Source organism: Festucalex cinctus, chromosome 4, assembly GCF_051991245.1.
Source record: "Festucalex cinctus isolate MCC-2025b chromosome 4, RoL_Fcin_1.0, whole genome shotgun sequence".
Lineage (NCBI taxonomy): Eukaryota > Metazoa > Chordata > Actinopteri > Syngnathiformes > Syngnathidae > Festucalex > Festucalex cinctus.
Window position 1 is genome coordinate 11423174 of NC_135414.1, and position 22384 is coordinate 11445557.

Consider the following 22384-nt stretch of genomic DNA (forward strand, 5'->3'; position numbering starts at 1 on the left):
AAAAAAAAAAAAAAAAAAAAAAAAAAAAGGATGCCTCTACTTCACATTAGTTTACCTGAGTAACTACACCAACTTTGTTCTCTGCAATGTACGTCCTCAAAAAATTTGTCATACCTGGATTCAAGAGTATGACCTAACAACGTTAACTGCAGCTGAAGGTCGCGCCTAACCAAGTTTCCAATTCACCTATGGCAAGACTACAGAATAAATTAATTGGAAAGCATAGCAAGAATCATGACATGAAGCAATAGCAGCTACACGCCAAGAGCATTCAGAATGGAAAAATAGAACTGCACTCAACTTTTAACACGTTGAATTGGAAAAATAATTCAAAACCATGAGCTAGCATTTCATCCACAAAAAGGAAGAACGGGTCTAAGTGGGGGGGAAAAAAAAAAAAAAAAAATCCTCCTGAACACAAACCATTTCAGAGTCTGACAGCAAAAAGGCATTGTGTCACTCCCACAAAAAGCCCAACAGCACAATGCTGGAAGTCGTCCATGAGCAGATGAGACAGGTTCAAGACCATGCCTGATGCCGTCCGTGTCTGTCTTAAGATTCAACATGCTAAGGAGTGTGATATTGAGACTGCAGTCATTCGGTGACATCCCATATTTCCGAGAGCAGCGGGGGGAGCTTCTTGTCCTGAAGACGAAGGGCAAAAACCTGTTCAGAGTGCACGCTGCTCAGTGTACGAAGGCTCACCAGCTTCATCAGCATGCGTGGAAACATCAAGTGATCCTGAGAAAACAAATCAAAAGAAAGAAGCAAAAGATCAAACAAAATCCTGACAACAAATGTTACAGTAAAACCAGGAACTCTATTATGTAACTCAGAAAAACGGTTACCTGTTGTTGTACACACTGTCATTAATAGCATATGTCACATTCTGAACATTTGTGGGTGTTGGTGTGTGATAGGCCAATTTGCAATTAAAAATTGACGAAGTTCCAGAGTTGAATTTTCAGATTTACGACTATATCATTCACCTGAGCCTTCAAACCTGTATCTCATTGAGCAGCGTGTACTTGTTCTGAGTATAGTAGCAAGTAGCGAGTATTGCTTTTTCGGCAGGCTTCCTTCAGTGTTGCAAAACATTGCAAAGCCACTTGCCACACGCTTTCAAACCTTTTCTCTTGTCGCAATCACATTTTGAAAAATTCTCTGCGAAATTTACTGTATTGCTTGGGTTTTGTTACAGTATGTTGCTGTCTAAGAGAAGATTTATTTTATTTATTTTTTTTATGGTTGAATTCAATGCATCCAAAAGTTACCCCGGTCATGACCCAGTGTGCTTGTGATGACAACAACAAGGTCATGTTGACACATTGTGGGTAACAAGAGAAGAGGTTACATAAACTGGTGGCCACTTACATTTGGTCTCTTTATCGTGATGTAAGAGCGCAAAGCGTCAACATAAGGTTGTTGCAGCCTCTCCACAAGATCATGATCTTGCACATTTGGACGATCTAAAAATTTGCAAAGCACAACAAACATGTCTTTAACAAAAGGAAAACAACATATCCAATATCTTTTTCTGTAACTTAAAGATTCACAATGTCTGCCAGATAGAAAACATCAACCATTAGCATAACTTTAAAAATACATTTTCCTTTGGCACATTTCAGGATGAAATCTAACCTGCAGAAAATATGTTGATGGCAATAAGCAGAGCGTATTCAGCCTCGTCCAGCTGCAGGTCATTCATTCCTTTAGAAAACTCAAAGATGGGATTAATGAACTCAAACTGAAGGCCTGTTGAGAACAGAGGGATATAAAAAAAAAAAAAAAAAAAGGACCGTTGCTTACAATTAAATATGCATGATCTTAACACATCTGTCTGAGCTAAGTGACATAACATTTGTATACTTTGCATTTAAAAGAGCAATAGCTAAATTTACACTAGAACCTATTGCTATTTGCACTCTTCTTACATTATGAACTGAACGAAATTGTGGACATAAAGGCAAGTAATCACACATTGTCCATAAAAACCCATTCAAAAAGTACCTGCTTTTGCGAAATCTTCCTTATTATAGCTAAAATCCTTCAGAAATGTAATGCTGTCAATGGCAGGGTTGTATCGACGAGACGTCTCCAGCAGCATAATCTGATGAAGACAAACATCAGTTAGGTTCCTATTGTAATGAAGACAAACACAAAGTTAATACAATGGGAATAACACAGATTTCATAAGATTACTGAGCTCAACAATTATCCTATAAAATCCTATGTATGTTGTGAATTGCAATGTGTTTTATTCATGTGTGTTTACAAAACCAGCAAATGATTAAAATTGTGCATGAGAAACAAAAAGATGATTTAAAATAATGTTTTGTAGACAGAACAAAAGAGACATTTCATAACTTGAGCCACAGCAACAAATCTAAAATAGAAACGTGACAAACTTCAATGGTTGAGGTCTTCAATAGAGCAATCTGGTCCTCTCTTGTCAGCTCTAAAAATCCAGGAAGCTGCTTGGCGAAATCCACGATCTCCTGGACCGACATGATGGCCAGCTCAGTGAAGTGGGCGAAACGCTGCTGACGCACTTCTCGATTCTGTAGATCCTGATTCTGTGGCCATGGCTGTGGTGGTGGGTTGTTTTGTTTGTTTTTTTAAAACACACAGTCACAAATGCTGAGTCATATGCACACCCACCAGGCTGATACAATGGACCTCACATATTTGGGGTATGGCAACCACGGATTCAGATATTTTCATTTCAAAACTTCTAAATATTTTTGAGGGTGCTTCCTTGGGTTTTGGGTTCTATGCCCACATTCTCCCCATTTTCTTGTGGGAAATGCATATAATATCGAATGCTTATGAACGTTCCCCCCCCCCCCCCCCAAGAATGTGAGGGATTTAAAAAATGATTATATTATTACTATTATTATTTACACCCTACTCCAATGCATGTCAACAATTAATCACATGCAGATTTTCGCTATTCCGGTCCCTATCCACCGCAAATAGTGGGGTCCACTGTACGTTTCTTCAGCATAAAATTTGTCACCCCATTATACAGTATTATACCTCAAATTTTGGTTGGATAGCAACAATGAGAAGCTCTGACATTTTAATGAACTGATTTCACTGTTACATAACACCAACTGTAGGTTACATCATAATGAGGAAATAGTACGACTCGTTCAGGATGGGGCGGATACTTTTTATTAGACTGGAGACATATATCACTTTAAGCCTCACTCACAATCTGCCAAACGTGTTTGGAAATAGCACGTGTCGCAACATTTGGTAGCCCACAGCCGCAATGCACGATTCATAGTAAAGCCAGAGGAATGCTGGGCTTAAGAGTACAGTCCTTGTCACATTCAGGTTGTACTAGTGATGCACATGACTGGCACATAATGATATATTACAAGCAAAGCCAATAACCCTATTCTTGTCTTCCAGCATCTGTCGGGAGAGGTCCAACTCCCTTAGTCGATGCATTGTTTTAATGACAGCCACTGTTTTCTCTTCTAAAATGCTACAAGGATGTTGTTCCCCAGAACACGCATGTCACATGATAGCGAGACATACATCTATCACGGAGTGACGGATGCAACATAAATAGTGCAAAATGTGAAGTACTTGAGTGACTCCTGATGCACACTGATCATACGACCATGTCACCCATTCACTTTACTGTCGGATGAAAGCTCCTGTTAACCGTGCTGCTGATTTTCTACGAGCAAAAAGGAGTATGGTCTCGGATGAACTTTTGATTTTATGAATTTGCCCAAGCTCAATCACTGTTCTTCCGAATTTTCCACAATTGGCTACCCGTAAAAACATGTATGGTAGGATGTGAGTGAAGCTTAAGGAAACGAAAACACTATTGCAATAAAATACAGAAATATCAACTTACTGTCACTCTCGGTCTATCAAGAAAGGATCTCTTATTGCATTGCTTCTGCATGGCCACCAGCTTCTCAATCATTTCCTGCTGCTGTGGATCCAGTGAAGAGACTTCCTGCGGAGGGGTGGGAGTGACCACTGTGGATGAGCGTGCCGTTTCCTCATCCTGCTGCTTTTTCATCCTCTTCAGACGGATTTGCTCTTCAGAAAGCACACCTGTGTGCCAAAGGGGACAGAGTTTGCAACTAATGCACACTCAAAAAGTGGATAGCTACTATACTACATTGCTAGTATACACAATTCAGATTGACTTGGCACACACTCACATTGCTCTAGCATGCCTGCCTCGCGACACTTGCGCAGGCGGCACTGCTGGCACTTGCGTCGCATGTACATGTCCATTTCACAACGTCCATTATTCTTGCAGGAGTACTGGGCGCTTTTAATGACACTACGTCGAAAGAAGCCCTTGCATCCCTCACAGCTTAGTACATTGTAGTGGAATCCTGAAGCCTTGTCACCACATACACTGCACACCTCATTTCCCAGCATCTTTGGGGCAGGACCCTTCTTTCTCTTCACTGGCTGACCATCTACACAACATGTATAAAAAAAAAAAAAAAAAAAAAAAAAAAAAAAAAAAGAGATTATAATTAGGGATGTCAAAATTAGTGTTAATTTTGATTTAATTTAAAGTTCCTTTTACGGCACTATTTTTTTTTAACGCGCAATTAATGAACGACTTGGAAAGCCTGTAGTGGGGAATTCCAGTCGCAATGCAGCAGACATGTCCACGTCAAAATTTAGCAGTAATAAATTTAATAATGCATTTGGAGAGACTGAGGTAAAGTGCCATTCCATAATTTTAAAAATATGCAGAATTTCACAAGTTACTTCATGTTAAAGATTAGAAAGCTCTTAATATGAAAAGAAAAATGCACTGAGCTGTTCCCGTCTTACAAAATACAATTATGCCATCTAGTGGCAGATGAATGACCTCAACAGAAATCAACATCACACTCAGTTTTTTAACAGTACATGTTTATTAATTTTAACTAAATTTTATTAATTATGATGAAATTACTATATCAATGACTAAAAGATGCAGCCACTCTAACCTTTTTTAAACTTTTATGTTAAGAATACGAAAACTTAGGGAAAAAATATTTTATTGTACATTTAGAATAGATATAAAATTTGTGATTAATCATGAGTTAACAACTATTGTAGTCATGCAATCAAAAGAATACAAGACTTGTGAAAAACTAACCAGCTACACTGTGAAATGATTAATTTCAACTCTTCCCTGAAAAATTTGTCAATTTATGTTGAGTGAATATGATTTTATATTACTTTTTATAAATAGTTTTGCATTAAGTACAGTATCGGCCATTTTTGGACAGTCACATGATTATCGTGACGTGTCGCGAGCATAAAATACTCAAAGGAATTATTGCATCCCACGGCGGACATCAAATTTGGAATTACGCCCTATAGCAAAGAACAACTTATTCAAAAGCAGTACAGCCATGGAGGACTCGCCGAACATTTGTTTCCAACCAAAAGCGGGGATGAAACTTGCCGATAAGGAACACTCATTCAGCTGCCCGGCTCATAGCGAGTAGAATTTGGGGAGTGTCTGCAAGTTGCAAGTTGCAATAATAATAGAGGCTCAAATTACCAGTCAAGTCAACATTGACAGTGTTCACTCTGGAAATGTAAGTTGTGGACGGTCCCTAACCTGGACGGTAAACATCTGAGTGACTTTTACTCTGCTAGGCCAGCTACAGGTCGTGTGTGACGTACGCTTTAGCCCACATTAGGAGAGGCCACCCCCCACATGGATTGACATGAAACCTGACATGCTGAGGATTTTACTCTAAACAGAATTGGTGCAGTAATCGGAATAAAAGATGGTCTTTTTCTTGCCCTTTACATCAGCAAACTCCCATTCAAATAAACGAAACTGGCTGTCATTTACGCGCAGGATATGTCATCACGATCACGTGACCAGGATAATGGCGTTCACCACGGTATGTTCTTATTTTGATACTTTCTCTGTTTAAAAGAAAATTCAGGGAATAAGATGCCGGAAATATTTGCATTTTTATTCTTTATACTAGGGCTGTCAAAGTTAAAGCGTTAATAGATTAATTAATCACAGAAAAATGTCGCATTAATCACGTTTTAACGCATATAAATCGCACTATTTTTTTTTACCGCATTTGAGCCTTCAACGTAACCGCGGATGGTTACATTGAAGGCTGCGCAGGTCAGTGATTAGGTCAATGCACGGCATTTCCTACGCCTGTTGTTCCAAAATAAGCGGGGTGACTCCAGTTGGTGTTATGGTAGCGATTCATTGTATGCGCTAACATTGAGCGCCCTCTTGTGACTTGGGGAAGCAACTGTGAAGAGTGAAAATAAATGGCCGCAAACACATTGCCACGGAGCCGTCTCAGTCGTGTGTATTAACATAGCCCGCACATACAGCTACCAACACAGTTGGTGTGCTCGGTGGTAAATTTCGCTTTAAAAAACACCCCGTCGGAACTTTAGATAAAACAAAAGTAATTTGCGTTTAATTAATTAATAATTGCTGAATTGCACCCAATTGATATGATGCTTTTACGTTTTGAGCAATACAAGCATGCATGCAATTGCTTACATGCATTTAATCAATGTTTGCAAATGACATTCAGATAATAAAAAGCATTAACGTCAAAATATTATGGTATTTTGGATTTATTTTATATTACGCGAATACGCAAGTAATTTAGCTGATTAATCGTGATTAATCAAAATTAAAACGTGTGATTAATCAGCTTAAAAATTGTAATCGTTTGAAAGCACTACTTTATACACAATGCCTAATCCAATACTGGAACATTAATTGAAAGTATTGTGTTGCATTAATGCCGATTAAAAATTTTAATCGCCCGACACCCCTGATCATAATGTAAGGGCACCTTTAAATAATCCCTATGAAAAGAAGGGAAGTTTTCTGTAAAGAACGTATTCCAAATTTCACACTCCAGTGACATGACATATTAGACACTACCATTTTACAGTACTAAAAATACAAGTTGGCTACTCAATAATAAAGATATAAGCTCTAAATTCAAATCAATAAACAAAACACCCAAACATTGACGACACAAGTAAAATCGGTATAGTGGAATTATTTTTCATAAATCATCTGTCACCTGTGCCATTGGATGTATCGCCTACATCGGGCTTGGTGTCACTCTGCTCAACTGGCAAAGGGCTGCTCATCCCAGTGGCAGCAGGGCCATTATGAGGGGTGGCGGGGAGGTCATCCGGTTGGGACAGGTCACCAAGGGATAGCAGAGTTTCGGGCTTCATTGTGGTGCTGCAGTTGCTCTCCTCCACCATGCAATTAAGTGGCACCTCCGCAGCCCCGTCAAAAACTTTACTCTCATCTGGCCAGTGGGACAAAACTGTCAATACTTTTCCACCCATCAAAGAACTAATTTTTAGATTTGAGCCTGTCAATTTGGAAATTTGGGAGACGGAACTGTCGTACTATATGTACAGTACAAAAGACCACGATGACTGTTTATCTTAGCCAAATAATTAAAGACAAACATCTTACCATGACCAACATCTGGGACATCAGTCACAGGCAGCACTGACATCTTCTGTACAGCTGGTTGTCATAACGAAATCTATGTACCTATGTCAAAAATAAATAAATTAATAAATAAAGAGGGGATGGGGTGGCAAGACTCAATAATGATGGTAGCACAATGTATTGTGATAGTTGCTCAATAGGTTAAGTAATTTTCATTCTCTTTATTATCAGAAGTAAAAAAAAAAAAAAAAAAAAAAAAAAAAAAAAAAAAAAAAAAGTTCCATCATGATTAACAACTTTGTCAATGATGTGAAATTTCTCCAGTCTTACAATTGTGACAGAAAGGTTATGTTGTCTTCACCATCGCCAAGAAATATGACTTATACGACTTACTTATACGACTTTAAAGCCCGTATCACACTAAGCGGTGCAGTCTTACGAGAGTATGTGCACGTAGCGAGTGTAAATTTTTTGGCGGGCTTCCTTCAGCGTTGCAAAGACACTTGCCAGACACTCTTAAACCTTCTCTATACGGTCAAACCGTTTTCTTGTCGCCATCAACTTTTGAACATGCTCATTTTTTTTTTGTGACAAGAAAACCGGTTTGAGAGTATAATGAGGGTTTTTGAAAGTAAGTGTCGACTGGTGAGTATCTTTGCAACGTTTTGCAACATTGAATGAAGCCTGCTAAAAAAAAGCAACACTTGCTATATGCACCGCTCAGTAAGATACAAGTTTAATACAATATGCTAATGCATCGGGGCTCCATATTGCCCATAAACAGTGTTATTTTGCCCCTAAATTTGAAACATTTGGGCATGTACAACAACGAAATTTGGTTTTTATTTTATTTATTTTTGTGTGTGTGTGTGTGTGTGTTATTCTTTAATATTTGTTTGCTGTTTTTTCTTTTTTTTTTCTTTTCTTTTTTTTTTGCTGACCAACCCAGCCCAGTTGTGGCCAATAACGCACAAATGAGCTAGTTTGACAAACGACATTGACTCCTACACAAGAAGAAAGGAAACGAACGACACATCACTGTGTTTGCCACAAGAGGCGGTGGAGGAGTGAATGATCACTGTGATTGTGTGAGAAGAGTTTGTGAGAAGAGTCTTCCGCCACTAAAAAAATAAAATAATATAAAATATCAATGATAATAATAACATATGGTAAATTGTTCTGGTGGTTGGGGACCACTACTCTAAACCACAATCAAAATACTCTAAACCTAAATGTAAATAATCTTTGACCACAATTATAAAAAGACATGTAGAAAAGCAGAAATGAAAGTTGGTCATGTGCCACTTATAGATGCATTCAGGAAACTTATCAGCAGACCCAGACATGATCTTTGCTTTGCTGAACCAAGCTTAAAAGAATATGGGTTTAAAGTATCTTAAATTGTAAACATGTTTAAATGTTACCATAAGAATTACAGTGTAAACTGAAGCTACGACATTTGTGTGATGGCATAACATGAAAGAAATTGGGTAGAAAGTCACCTGAAAAATCTCCTTTTAGAATTCAGTTCATCTTAATTTCTGTCACTTCCAAAAATTACACTAATAGGGCAGTTTTTAACATGCAAATTAATCTCGAAATAATATTACAATACTAATTAATAGCAACATTACAAAAAGAGCTTGTAGACAGTATTTGGAGGAATGAAAAAAAAAACTGCTGAATTAAAATCCATATGCAAGACTGCTATTTATTTTATTTTTTTCACCGCCTATGATGTCAAAGAAAATAATATGCAACAAACAATAACTGTTTATGTCAAATACTGCTCGAATTCACTTGAAGGCTTTGCAAAAGTCAATTCATAAGCAGCAATGGGTTATGGGTCAAGCCAGATGATTTTTTTTTTTTGGTCATTTCTATTCACAAAACTAAAATATTTAAAAGCAAAAAGTCACATTAGAATTGCCAGCAGTCAAAAAATTAATTGTTTGGATTAAAGCATGAATACCTGCTTTTATTTATTTTTCATTTTATGTCAACGTGTTTTACCAGTCACGCCAGCAATACGTTTTCTGCCATGATTAAAACCAAGCATGCAAACTGTGCTGTGAACCTCTTCATTCATAAAGTATTCAAGTCCACCATTTGGACAAAACAGCATCAACACTACCAAGTGTCTAGCAATGCATCAAACTGTGTTTGTGAAATATTAAAATTATAAAAAAGAATGCACATTCAAAATCATGACATTTTGACAGATGAGAAAACCTTTTGCTTAAATTAGCCTGCTAAAATGACACCAGACAGAGCTTACCTCTGATGCTGATATCTTATTTATCGCCTCATTCATGCTAGTCCATCACGGTCTCAGTCTGCCGATATCATTGTGCCAACGGAGGACCTGCTTGACTGATGAGGCTTGAGGGTGCCAATACTTTGTGACTTATTGGGTCCAAGTTTGCTGACTTGGTAAGAGAAGGGGAGAAGATGAGTTCCTTCCTCCAAAGCTCTGTGGGAGACAAGAGGGAAAACAGGGTAAAAGAAGGGGGAGGGAACACAAGAGGTCACTATTGGTCACTTGCACAGCTCTTCAATCCCCAGCAGTGCTCCAGTCCTTTCCTGTTCGAGCAGTTTATTTTACAAAGACACACAACATAGAAGACAACAAATGATGAGCACCACCGCAAACCCCCTCACTCCGAAATGTGTTCCACTGACACACGAAAACAAAGCTCACCTGCCTGAAACTTAGTTTCCTCATAAAATGTCTGACAGTGTTAACGCTCACAACTAACCTCAGTCGGATGTGATACATTTTAAAATGTTGTTAGATCACTCCCAATACTTATGTTAACCAATAACGTAAAATAATTTGGAAAAACTCTAATTTTTGATTATAAAACATTTCTACTGCCTGTGACCTCATGTCATCCCCACCCTGATTTTCTGTTCAAGTCCAATGTCCGCTACACCTTATCGGTCAGTCACCTTTTGTTTGTGCTGGGAATTAAGCATTTAAAAATGAAAGAATTAAACAAAAGACTGAATGTATTCAAATGTCAAACGTGACAATTGTACTTGCACTTGTATCAACTGCAAATATTTAAACCATGTGAAAATTTAATATCCTGTAGTTGGGCATGACAAAGTATTTTTTATCACAACTGTAATGAAATCAAAGACATTTCTGCATTTTCTTAGCAACACAATAAACTGTATTTTCTGTAGGTTGTCTAATCACTCAATAAATTGAGCTAAACAGAGGTAAAACAATCTGCTAATGTATACGAAAACATATCCTTTCACTTTAAACATAGCCAACTACTACAGCTTTTAAATTACACACTGTGGAACCTCAAAAGTGAAAACGGCTGTTTTAAATTAACTGCTCTAATAATTTTGCTTTGAAATTTGTGTATGGTCCATAACTATCAATGACTCTGTGAAAAAAAAAAAAAGTGTAATTGTGCAAAAGAAAATTACAGTATTGCTATTTTTTATGGTTTCGAAGGGCACACCCTTTGATGAAGCAAACGTGGGCAACCATACTCACTCAGCAACATCTTCATGCGAAAGTAAAGAATCAGGGCTTTTACAAGGAGTGGCTGTCAATAAAAATACTCAAAAGTTCCCACAAACATGCCTGGAAGAAGAAGTACATCAATTTTTAAACGCCGTTTCACACACTCCTAAATGTTTTCACTTCTCTGACCAGAAACAGGGGCTTGAGTAACAAATGAAATAATAACTTCAAATATTTCTGAATGATGACTCACTATCTAAAAGTCATAAATATAGCAGTTTTAGGGAATTGTGACATTATGCCTTGAGTGACAAACTAGTACACAAATAGGTACAAAATAAAAACGGCTGTGTAGTCAGTTCAGTTCAGAGGTGCAGTTACAAGGATTGCAACCTGGCCAACAAACAAACATTTTGTGAGGAAAATATTACTGATAATTTTGAGCCTTACAAAATACTCTAATACTCTGTATAAAATTTAGATATGTAACCATCCACTTTCTGAGCTATGTATATATATATATATATATATATATATATATATATATATATATATATATATATATATATATTTTATTTTTTTTTATTTTTTTTTTAATTAAAGCTCAAAGGTAACAGCTGAGATGTTTTTATTAAATCTACTGTGGTGGTATATAAAGTTAAATTCCTAATGCAGTACTTATAGACATAATTATACACAATTTACATAACAAATTACATAATTTTAAAACATTTATACACAAAAATGCACTGAATGGCAAGCCAAGTTGATTCATTTCTATTATTGTATAGCAACGTATCTGCCTTGAGACAAATTCTACAGAATGAGTCAAAAAGCAACATAATACTTGTCTTTGCGAGTAATTACAAGTTTTACAGAAAAAAAATAACATCGAAAATCTTTTCAAGATGGGAAGACGTATTGCTTGCATATCATTCAACTCAGCAGGTGCAAATTATTTTATGGACCAAACGGATTCAAACAAACCAAAGCATCGTGGTGGTTCCAATTTAAGACAAGACCGCCGCTCGATTATGCTGCAGTTATAAGAGTTGATTTAACATATAGCATGCAGCCTCTTAAATAATATATTGTTTGGAACATTAGCGCTATTTCGCAATTGCGCAGAGGTAACCGTGCAGAGTAAGCGTAGGCCTTGGTAAATACTGTAGTTACTGTACCTGACAAAACTCCGACTTAAGTTGTAAGTGTTTTGAGGAGCTAGACAGTCCTATAATATTCTTATAGAACGTATCGATCTTAGTATGACCACATGTTGACAACTCTAACAAAGTTAACAAGAAGTCATAACAGTAAACAAAACCACTGCTGGGGCGTTAGCTTTAAATGTAGCGCAACTAAATGCTGACAAATGCAACGGTCATAGGCGCTATAAGGAATTGTGACACTGGCCTTAAAACGCTAATCGATAATTTGTTTAAATTAGATACACAAGGCGAGCGAGTTTGGTTTAATAGATAATCTAACCAAAGTCAACATCTACGTTAGCGACCCGCATTGGAAATGAACTCTCTTGTAACACATTTAACTTGGCTAACTTCGTGCTCCTGATGCGACAAAGGGCAAACTCGATTAAAACGGAGATTTGTAAACTTGCCTGGTAGTTTGGGAATCTGTCGACTCTTTTACTGAGGTTGCACCGGGCGTTTATGTCTACTGACAACGGTTTTGACAAACGAAGCGCGTTAGTTAGCATGCTAGCTAAACATCGTAGTTGCATCATATGATACAGCAGAGGCCCAGCAAGCCCACACAGGAAGTGCAGAAACCTCATTCATATTCAATGGCTACAACAACAAAGAACACGTGGTTCGACACCTGTTCGTATGAAAACAACTAATCTGAAACTATTTGAATATCGTGGAAACCGTAATTAAGGAATTCTATTCAAAAATATAACATAAACAATCAAATGCATTTGCAATATGGACTTAAGGTAGGATTTGTACTTCTAAAATGTAGTTTTCTGTGTTTAATAAATGTGTAAACATGAGTCTTATTCTGTGAATTGAACTTTTGTAATAATAATAACTTGTTCTATATTCTGATTTGGTCAAATGTCATATCGGTTAAACTTTAACCGATATGACATGATATGACACCGTCCTCGAGGGCCGGTGTCCTGCAGGTTTTGCAGATTTCCCTACTCGAAGTGCAGCTGATTCCAATTAACAGGCTCGTTATCAGGTTTCTGCAGAGCTTGCTGATGAGCTGATCATGAATCAGCTGTGTTGAAGAAGGGAAATATCCAAAACCAGCAGGACTGCGGCCCTCGAGGACCGGATCTCGCCACCCCTGGGTTAAAGGATCCCGCTTAAAAATGAATAAACAATGCACCAGATGTTTCAAACCTGCTGTACATTATTTGATACAAATCTGTTGTTTCTTGAAACAATTTGCAATTTTCCATATACATATACACTTTTCAATCATGTGATCAGTATTTGTTTGTCTGCCATGTTGGAGGTTCAGATAAGGTTTTGCAAGCTTCAACATCTTCATCCAAATGATCCAGTTGAGAGGACACTGCCAACACCCAGGTACGCAGCTGGTGATCAACCAGGTTCACTAATGATTGTCTCAGCCCTCACGAAAAGGGAGAATGTATTATTTTATTTCGTTAAACATGCAATAAGTTGTGGACCCCACAATGTGTGTCCAGCATGGCAGCCACATCCAGGTGAGCAGTGAGTGAACACACAACGGCGGCACATGTGGGCAAGTAGTTCTGAGTTTTGGGAATCCAATCTGGGTTCCAGCCTTGCTCTGAAGAGTTTGCATCTTCTCCCACTGTGTGGATTCAATTGGGATATGGCTCCCTCCCACATAACAAAACATGCATTTTAGGTTCATTGAAAATTCTAAATTTTCCTATGTGTGACAGAAAGATAATTTGTCTACAATAACAAATGTCTATTAAGTGCACTGCGGCTGGCTGGTGTTCAGTTCAGGGTGAACCTTATTTTTTATCAACTGGGATTGGCTCCTGATCTCAACTCACCTCCTATCCAACATGGACAGACGGGAAGGAAAACGGACTGTGATTGTTGGGAGAATGAGCACAATGCAACTAATTCATATGTTGAACTGTCTGCAGTAAGTTAAGTTTAGGATCAATGACTACTTACCAGAAGCTATCAGTAAGAAATATTAAAATTTTCTGCAATGACCACTAATTGAAGTGAGCTAAGTAATAATGTTAATTATAGTACTTTGAGTTGGCATTAGAAATGAAAAGTACAGACAGATGAGCCACTGGTTAAGTTGACCCACCCCTTGTATCTAGGCAACCATGCTATGTGTGGTCACAAAGGCAAGAAGCCCACACCATTGCCATCTTGTTGTGGTGAAAGTGTTTTGACTGTCAAAGTAAATTTTCTGCATTTTAGGTAAAATGAGAGTTATGTCAAACAATATTATCTGAGACTAAAATTATATGTTACACATATTGGTGAATTTGTAACATGTAAAAACATGTGAATCACTTCCCCTGACCTGGGGCAAATAGAGACACAATACCATTTTTTTTATTTTTTTTTTTAAAGGTCATTATTTTGTGAAGCTTTGTCAGAGATGAATTCTGATCATTTCATTTTATAGAAGACATTCTGAAATAAAGGAATATGTTTTCATTTTGTCTGTAGTTTTTTCCTTGAATCCAGAACAAAATAAGTAAATAAATAAATAAATAAATAAAAAAAATAAACGGCTCATCTTACCCCACTCTCCTCTGCAAGACTACGAGTACAAAACACTAGTAGTACATTTCATACACAGGCCTGTATTTACCAATCTCACGGGTACAGATGGTAGACAAGTAAAAACGCCTCTAGTGGCCACTGTTGCATGGCTTAGACACCTTTTATTGTAGGCGAAAACCGGAAGAAAGCAACATTACTTACTTCTGTGTCATCCGGATATTTGAAAACACGAGTCTGTGCACAAACAAACCCGTTTGTTTTACATCGTTTTGGGTACAGCGACACCATGCCCGTCACTTGTGCATCATTGGGATGCAATAATAAGTTTGTGAAGGGATCGGACATACGATTTTATAGGTAAGTCCGCAGCTATGATATTAATGAAGTATTATTACAATAAATCGCACACCACAAGGCAGCGTCGCTACTTTATAAAGGGGAATATTGGTCCGTAATCTTCACGTAATCACTATGATCTTACCATTTCTATATGAAATGACACAACTACGTATTTATGTAAAGCTAACATCAGTACGTGTTATACTACGGAATCATACGTCACCTCTAGTCGTGTGTACTATCAGTTGCCTTCGGTGCCGGTTGGCGTGGGTTAGCTTCCCCGCCTGGTAGTGTTTGTGTGAGTGAGTGGAGAAAAAAAAAATAGTTACAACTAGAGGACTATTTACATACGTGCTTTATCCTATCTGTTTTGAATTGAGTAATCTATTTATATGAAACACATCAGTGATAGTATCAATTTCTGTTGTCAACAGACATTAAATGTCTTCCTCTGAAACAGGATCATAATGTATCTTAAATTCAAAATAATATATAACTGTCTACTGAAATAAACATGCTAGGTAACGGTTTCGTGTTGACACAAATCATTTTCTTTTTTGAAACAATTATCAAAAGTAAAGTTTTCATCATGTCGCTGACATGATGAATAGAAATTATAGAAATATTTTTACATCATGTTACATGTGTAGATTTGCTTCATTTCCCCATTTTAACAAAGGTAAATACAGTCTATTGAATCACAATCCCTAATGCAATGGTACAATATTCTTAAAACCACCTTTTCAATTTTCCTGTCAGGTTCCCATTGAGCAAACCTTCACTTTCTGCCAGATGGGTTCAAAGTCTGGGGCTGAGAAACTTCATCCCAACTGCCAACACTTGCCTGTGTTCAGAGCATTTTTCACCTGACTGCTTCAGGGACTACAATGGAAAACAGTTTCTGAGGGAGGATGCTGTGCCATCGTTATTCCCTCATGGGCAAGACTCTACAAAGGTCTGGGTCCAATATGTTGCTTCCTCACTCACAATGTTCAAATAAGTCATCCTCTCCATTTCGGCCAAATGAATGACCTCTTTTAAATGTTTACTAGATTGAACTACGAAAACGAGCATCAATGCCGCTACCTAAGGATACCAGCGTCACAACTAACATAGGAACACAGGCAGAGAGGGACAAAGCGAGAGAGATTGCCAGTCTACGCAGAGAAAAAAGAGGCGGCGGAAGAGTAAGTTTTCTATTTTGTTTACTCTTGCCATCTAGTTTTAGTTTTCACTATTGCTTGAGGTCACTAAGTTGCGGATTTTGGCCAGAGTCTGGACTAAGAATCTGTCCTGTATGGACCTAGACCAGGGGTGTCAAACTCATATTAGTTCAGGGGCCACAACAAGTTAAATATATTACCAAGGAGGCCGGATTGGTAAAATCACTATATATAATAATAATAATAATTAAAAAAATGCTGTCAATTATACGCAGATTTTCGGTATTTGTGGCCAGCCCTAAATTGTTGGACGCAACTGTAAATATATTGTCCCAAAAAAATAACACAAATGCAAAATGGAACGCAGCAACACTCTGCCTGTCTGAGTTCCGGGCGTGTTATATCTGCCTATTTTGCATATACCTGTATATTGTTCACAGAATGCATAAATGACGTTATATGGACGTTATTCCTTGTCATACGTGTAGTTGAATGTGTGTCTTATTCAGCATGTTTGTGTTTGATTTGTTTGTTTATATTTTTATTTTTATTTTTAAACAAACTTCCAGAGCAATTCTGTATACAAGTTGCTTTGCTCATATGAGGATTGCTTGTGAATTTAAGACTTTATATGCTTTGACTGTGACTGGCTGATTAATTGGTCCAACATTACTCCTTTTATTTATTTATTTATGTATTTATTTATTTATTTATTTTTAATCGTCTCGCGGGCCAGATTAAACCCCTTTGCGGGCCTTATCCGGCCCGCGGGCCGTATGTTTGACACCCCTGACCTAGACTTACAGGAGTTATTGTTCAAAACCATGTCAGTGTGATTTTATTTAAGTGGTGGAGATTTTTCATCTACTCATTCACTGCCTTTGACAAGTATACTTGTCAATTGTATTTTTTAGAGCGGTGCTAAATGGGGGCGAATCTGAGCATGCTCCACTGTAAATATCAAACTTGGAAACAACTTTACTGATGCCCAACCACCGGTAGATGACATCATTGCCCCATTTTATAGGAAATAAACACAGTTTCAGAGTCCATGGGAGAAATGGCTGTATTTTGGCAAACCTACATTTTTCTGCTGTCAATTATAAAAGAACGGGACGGGACAAAAAGTAGGGAGTCTATTCTGTTATTTGGTAGATTCGGTTTATATATAATTATTGAATGTAATATCACGTGAGTATTGGAAATGTAAAAATTTTCTATAATGACTGGCAGTGAATGAGTTAAGAGAGTGTGAGAGAAGCCTAATGTCGTCTAATGTCTGTAATACGGAGTACTGTGAAGATGTTCTAGTATATGCAACTCTACAGCAACACGTTTCTCCTCTGCTGGATTTTGTTTTATTTTATTTTTTTAATTTATCATCTTTTGTGCAGGACAATTTATTACAGTGCTCCCTGTAGTGCAGAAAGCAGCTTTGGAAGAGGTTGGCTCTTTTAAGCCTCCCCAGAACATAAAGGCGTGTTGTGCCTTGTTAACAGGAAGTGTGGGCTGTATCCGGCTTCATCTGTTTAGAGCCAAAAGACGGTCTTTTATTTCATGATTTCATGTTTAATGATTCTTTTTGTTCTAGGGTGGACGAGGTGGCCGCGGTGCAAAACATCTGTCTGAGAGGTGAGACCCCTTGGGTTTAGATAATGCAACTATTCCTAAAACATAGTTTTATTTTGTTTTCTTTAATGCACTACTACCCATCCAAGATTAATATAACTTTCTGAAATGTAAAAAAAATAAAAATAAAATAAAATAAAGCCTAATGTATGTTCTCCAATGACAATGTTTTCATTTCAATTCACTTTAAATGTTTCATTATTTTTTTTATGAAGATTTCCCCAGGGGTTAGCTAATTGTAACACTTGATCTAGCCACTGAACGTAGAACATGGGTGTTCAAGCTCGGTCCAGGAGGGCCTGTGTCCTGCAGGTTTTGGATGTTTCCCTGCTCCAACGCACCTGTTCCAGTCAATAGAATCATTTTATCAGGCTGCAGAGCTTGCTGATGAGCTTCAGCTGTGTTGGAGAAGAGAAACATCCAAAACCTGCAGGACTCTTGACACTCCAGGACCGAGTGTGGACACCGCTGATGTGGAATATTCAATTTTCAATCGCTACTGCCACCTGCTGATAAAAAATGAAAATGCACATACTCTTTTCTTTTTTTTTTTCTTTTTTTTTTCTTTTTTTTTTCCCCCTATTATTTTTATTATTTTAAATTTGACAGAATACACATTGACAACTCTGTAACAAATATTGTCAATGGAGCAACAAATTAAAGAAATACAACAAAATATATATACAAACACTCCGGCAATCCAGTTCAATGTCACATCATACCTGCAATTACAGATATATATAACCTTAAAAAAAGAAAAAAAAGAAAAGAAAATGACAGATTTCAACTAAACAAACTAGAAAATATTTTCAACCTGCACAAACCCTTCTTGACATACCACGTACATGATGTCACATCTAGAGGTGGGAATCTTGGGGCACCTCACGATTCGATTGTGATTACGATTCAGAGGCTACGATTCGATTATAAAACGATTATTGATTTCCCCCCAGGCAGCAGAAAAAAACCAATGTATTTTGGCGCTTTTAATGTTTCGTACATTAGTTACAAAAATAGTACAAAAGTCCTCTCAGGCCTAAATAAACTACTATTTCAGTATCAAGTTAACAGTTCAAAACAGTAAATAAAATACTCAAGTCCTCATTCTGTAACAACAGCTTTTAAGTATATTCAGTCTTCAACAGAATAAAACATAGCATTGAGCAAAAATATATTATTTTTATCCACTCAAAAGTGCACTGAGATATAAATGAAAGACAATGTGAACTACTACTTCAATACAAATGCCTAAAAAAAAAAAAAGTGCTTTCCTGCTTTTTAAATTGTGTAAAGATGAACATGTAAACATTAAAGTTTCTCAGAGGTACAAAAAAAAAAAACCCTCAAGTGCTTTTCTGCTTTTTAACTTGTGTAAACATGAACGTGTAAACATTAAAGGGATCGTTCGGCTTTTTTAACATGAATCTCAATTTGATCCTCACCTCCCGTGTGTGCGATCAGCACTGACTTCTTTCTGACAGCGTTCTGTGACACGCGTTCTGGTTCGACGTTGGACGAGAGGAAAATAGTCCAGCAAGCTGGCTGGGGTCTCGGAAATAAAGCCTTTTTCTTCTAAAAACTATTTGTTTTCAAAAGCGTGATACATTTCCACCACAATACTCTTTTCTGAATAAAGTCAGACGCCATTACCGCCAGCCACTACTTTTCTGTTCGTTCGTTCGTATCACTGCGCGGCGCCCTGTAGAACGCTAACCGACGCACTGCAGCCAGCTAGCTGATACTTCCGCCTGAAGTTGTTTGCCTTTTCGGAGCAGGTCTGATGTCACGAAGAGGTGGGTTGGTCAGCTCAGCCATGCTTGTTGTTGTTTTGAATGTCGAGGCGTGAGTTGTGGATGTGTACTCTCGGTCCGTCCCATTAAGCGTCCCGAAGACCGCGCGCGCTACTGCGTTTCAGTTCCGCGTACTTTTCGCTCCGGTCCACTTTTAGTTTCGGTTCCCTTGGCATATTTATATAATCGGAATTTGGACTTTTGTGAATCGTTCTCGATTGTTCCACGGCCGAATCGTGAATAATCTAAGAATCGGAAATTTTGCACACCTCTAGTCACATCCGCAGACAGGGCGTGGGAAATTCAAACCCGAATCCAGTCTGAAAACTATTGGCCTGAGGCTTGCGAAGGTACCCATTGTGAACAACTAAGGTGTTAATCTACCAATTAGAAGACATATCAGGCATAAATGGATAAATGAAAAGAGTACTGTAATAATATTTTTGGAGAAAAAAGTCCCATATTGCAACTTTAAATCATCTCTTCAAAATGTTTAAAAATGTCTCCAACAAATACGGTTGTCTGATCCATGGTCAAACAGTCATAAAACCAGCATTAACAACATCTAACATGTAAAATTCAATTTTGACGATTTCCCATAAGGATTCCCATTTTGTAATGCGCATACAAACAAAAACATAAGTTAACTAAATTTAAACAGTTTTGTTTGATAATAATGTTTACTAAACTGTTGCTTCACTGTCACTAAAGTATATATTTTCCAAGCCGAAATGAATATATGCTGTTGAGCAATTCCTGTGCTCAAAGGGATTTTTAAAACTCAAATTTTTGCTTCCGCTTTGTGCGGCTTCAGTCTGTTGTGTGGGGAACATTGACAGAAATCTGTGTAATTCTGTTTAGCATACCAAAGTGGAAACATTTTGAGTAATTTTCATTAATTAAACACCCTGAACATTGCCAGCCAATCACAGAGCATACACAGACAATCATGGTTTGTTTGTTTGTATTTCAATGTTTATTTCTCCTTGATACGTTATATAATTTATTTTGTATTGTAGAAAGAGTGGTTGTAACTCAATTAGTGGTATTTTACTTAAAAAGAGCAATCAAAGCAGCTAGATAACAGAGCCCAGTCCAGTTACGAATGTGTTTTCTATGTCTCATGCAGGCAGATCTTCGGAGGCAAGAACCGAGTTTACGATAGCAAAGGTCGACTGTTGTCCAACAGCAAGGACATGTGTGACTGTTTGGATGTGGACTGCATGGGTTGTTTCTATCCCTGCCCCGACTGCAGCTCACGCAAATGTGGATGTGAGTGCCGCTGTGACAGGAAGTGGCTTTATGAACAGATGGAGGTGGAGGGAGGAGAGATCATCCGCAACAAGTTTGCTTTTTGATAAAGCAAGGTGAACTGTATATACTGTATGCTAATTGGCCACAATCTGAGATCCAATGGAGCTTTATGAAGAATTCTACACGTACAAAACGTTACTATTTTCAAAGGCACCGAACGAAGTATTCACTGAATATGCTTAATGGTTGTGGCCTGCAGTGCTGTTGAACTTCATTACATCATACATAAGAGTTTTTTACATTGTTTGGCTATATTTTACAAATTCAGATTTACCCAAAGTGTTGGGGAGTATGAACAACTTTTTTTTCTTTTTTATTTCTTTTTTTTCTTCTTTTTTTTTTCTTTCTTTTTTTCTTTTTTTTTTTCTTTCTTTTTTTCTCCTTAATACGACATCACGTTACATTAGGCGCAAGACAGAAGAGTATCCATTATGTTGTGACGATTTTAATTCATTGGGGTTTGTTTTGTCTTACTTTTGAGCCTGTTTTGTTTACTCTCACAAACTCATCTATTGTGCCAATTCATGTCAATAAACTTTATCCCCACTTTTAAAATGGTGATGGCGGCACTGTCACTTCTCTTAAGACGACATGTTTTCTCAAACTTAAATGGATGAGACATCTCGTTTCCAAATCCAAACCACACCTGAGCTTCTCTGACTCCCTTGAAAGGTGCTACAGTACTGTAATCTAAGATAATATCAATAATATATTTTGTAATAAGACTTTGACACAGGACAGTCCTCGAGGTGGGACACACTGTACAATTCAGCAAAGAAGAGAGTTCAATCGCTGTCAATGGTCTGTAGTTCCCTATGCGTTCACAAGATTCCCCCTTTTTCCTCCAATCAAAATAATGCTCTTTATGGCCGAACAGTTTAATTTTAATTTTGTCAGACCATGGTACAGTATTAACGTCTTTGTCCCTGTGTGCTTTTGCATGCTAATCATGTGTTTGGAATCTATGGGACACAGAATTCCTCGCTTTCCTCATCCGTATGATGGCTTCGAGTCTAGCCGCTAGACAGTCCCAGTTCTCTTCCTGGTATCTTGGTTGATTTCATTTGTCTTTCCCATGGTGTTACACAAAGAAGCAGTGCGTTTCTAGGTGCTTTTAAATAGAACCACAGGCGTGTCTCTAACTCATGATGTTGCCAATAAACATGTCAGAAGCTTACAGAGACATGCTGTCATCATCTGGGTTTAGCATGATAATATTCCTGTAAACTCAAAACTGAACTAAGTAATGAAAAAAAATTCTAATCAAAATCTTTCTCACATTATTCTGGCATTCATGAGTCACAACTAGTTTTCAGACAGGTATCAAGTCTGGCATTGTATTTCTCTCTGACATGAATTAAACAATGTAAATGTTATAGATGATGATGATGATAATGCTGACACAAACACATTCAATATACAGTATATGTATGAACCTGACTATACACAGCCTTCTTGTACTATGACATTTGTAATGT

The 22384-nt window shown here is 37.5% G+C and overlaps 2 protein-coding genes across 4 annotated transcripts; one reads left to right on the forward strand and one right to left on the reverse strand.

Moving 5' to 3' along the window:
- Positions 1 to 4: 4 nt before the first annotated feature.
- nr1h3 (nuclear receptor subfamily 1, group H, member 3) lies at positions 5 to 15075 on the reverse strand. Of its 3 annotated transcripts, none has more exons than XM_077518883.1 (11): positions 14873 to 15075; positions 9741 to 9935; positions 7484 to 7564; positions 7074 to 7310; positions 4194 to 4460; positions 3878 to 4083; positions 2409 to 2588; positions 2011 to 2110; positions 1642 to 1755; positions 1375 to 1469; positions 5 to 741 (listed from the first exon to the last, which is right to left on the reverse strand). In XM_077518883.1, exons 3-11 carry the CDS (start codon positions 7524 to 7526, stop codon positions 595 to 597), a joined length of 1389 nt encoding a protein of 462 aa, XP_077375009.1. In that variant the 5' UTR covers positions 7527 to 7564; positions 9741 to 9935; positions 14873 to 15075; the 3' UTR covers positions 5 to 594. The 3 variants fall into 3 exon arrangements, with proteins under 3 accessions (XP_077375009.1, XP_077375010.1, XP_077375008.1); XM_077518884.1 differs by lacking the exon at positions 14873 to 15075 and adding an exon at positions 14690 to 14858; XM_077518882.1 differs by lacking the exon at positions 14873 to 15075 and adding an exon at positions 12568 to 12857.
- On the forward strand, positions 14852 to 21465 carry arl14ep (ADP-ribosylation factor-like 14 effector protein). Its single transcript, XM_077518885.1, has 5 exons — positions 14852 to 15028; positions 15770 to 15965; positions 16063 to 16197; positions 17765 to 17805; positions 20722 to 21465. Exons 1-5 carry the CDS (start codon positions 14958 to 14960, stop codon positions 20948 to 20950), a joined length of 672 nt encoding a protein of 223 aa, XP_077375011.1. The 5' UTR covers positions 14852 to 14957; the 3' UTR covers positions 20951 to 21465.
- The last annotated feature ends 919 nt before the right edge of the window (positions 21466 to 22384 follow it).